The following is a 790-nucleotide window of genomic DNA, read 5'->3' on the forward strand; positions in this document are numbered from 1 at the left end:
TGTCAGCATTGACTAGCATTGGTGGAGCTACTCTCATTTCAACAATTAATCGTTCAATGAGAGCATATGCAACAGCCATTCTCATGGCTGAATATGTCTTACACTGGGTATGTTTAGTTCGCCTTCTTGCTTGAGTTTGTATGGTTGTTGGGCAAACAAAACATCTTTTGTGTGCAATGCTGAGTTTGGTCCAGGATGGGGGCAGATCTGGCTTCGGAAATCATAAAGCATTAAAGTTTTTTGTAATTAGAATCATAAACTATGCGTTCCAAAGAGACATTTGATGCCTCCATGCCTATATCCCTGGAAGTTTCCCTTCAAGATTTCTTGGTTAGTGTATATACAACTGTTTACATTTCATTGACGTGTGAAACTTTCAGCTCCCAATGGGCACGCATCAATGGTCGAGCTTTCTCACGCCAGAAGAACTCGTCCTAATTCTTGATCGTGCTTCTATTTCTGTAAGTCAGAAGCGAATTCCCGCAGCATTCTCTTTGCCCTTTATGTAAGAACTGAGATGTCAATTTGCTGCCTGTATTCCTTTGTCCAGGTCCAAGAGATGGCTGGGTTCGTTTACAACCCCCTGACGGGACGGTGGTATCTCTCTGATGATATCAGTGTAAATTTCATCGCATATGGCACAAAGAACAGCAAATAGATCATCCAAATTACTGTCTTTTATTGTATAACTTTTGTTGAATTCATATTCTGCTTTCGTCCTCAACGTATCCCGTTTTATGTTAGTCTCATATGTGTATTACTCAGTTTTCGTCTTCTTTCTTGCTTCAAA

At 40.4% G+C, this 790-nt stretch overlaps 1 protein-coding gene across 1 annotated transcript in view; it reads left to right on the forward strand.

Annotated features, from left to right (window-relative positions):
* LOC105165591 (ubiquinone biosynthesis O-methyltransferase, mitochondrial) overlaps positions 1-790 on the forward strand; it is a 5,909-nt gene extending 5,119 nt beyond the window's left edge. The window contains exons 7-9 of the mRNA XM_011084652.2: positions 1-107; positions 381-461; positions 551-790. The exon at positions 1-107 is cut by the window's left edge and continues 34 nt beyond it. Coding sequence (XP_011082954.1) covers positions 1-107; positions 381-461; positions 551-658 — 296 coding nt within the window. The 3' untranslated portion in view covers positions 659-790. The remainder of the gene's footprint in view (positions 108-380; positions 462-550) is intronic.

This window comes from Sesamum indicum, linkage group LG6 (genome assembly GCF_000512975.1).
Source record: "Sesamum indicum cultivar Zhongzhi No. 13 linkage group LG6, S_indicum_v1.0, whole genome shotgun sequence".
Lineage (NCBI taxonomy): Eukaryota > Viridiplantae > Streptophyta > Magnoliopsida > Lamiales > Pedaliaceae > Sesamum > Sesamum indicum.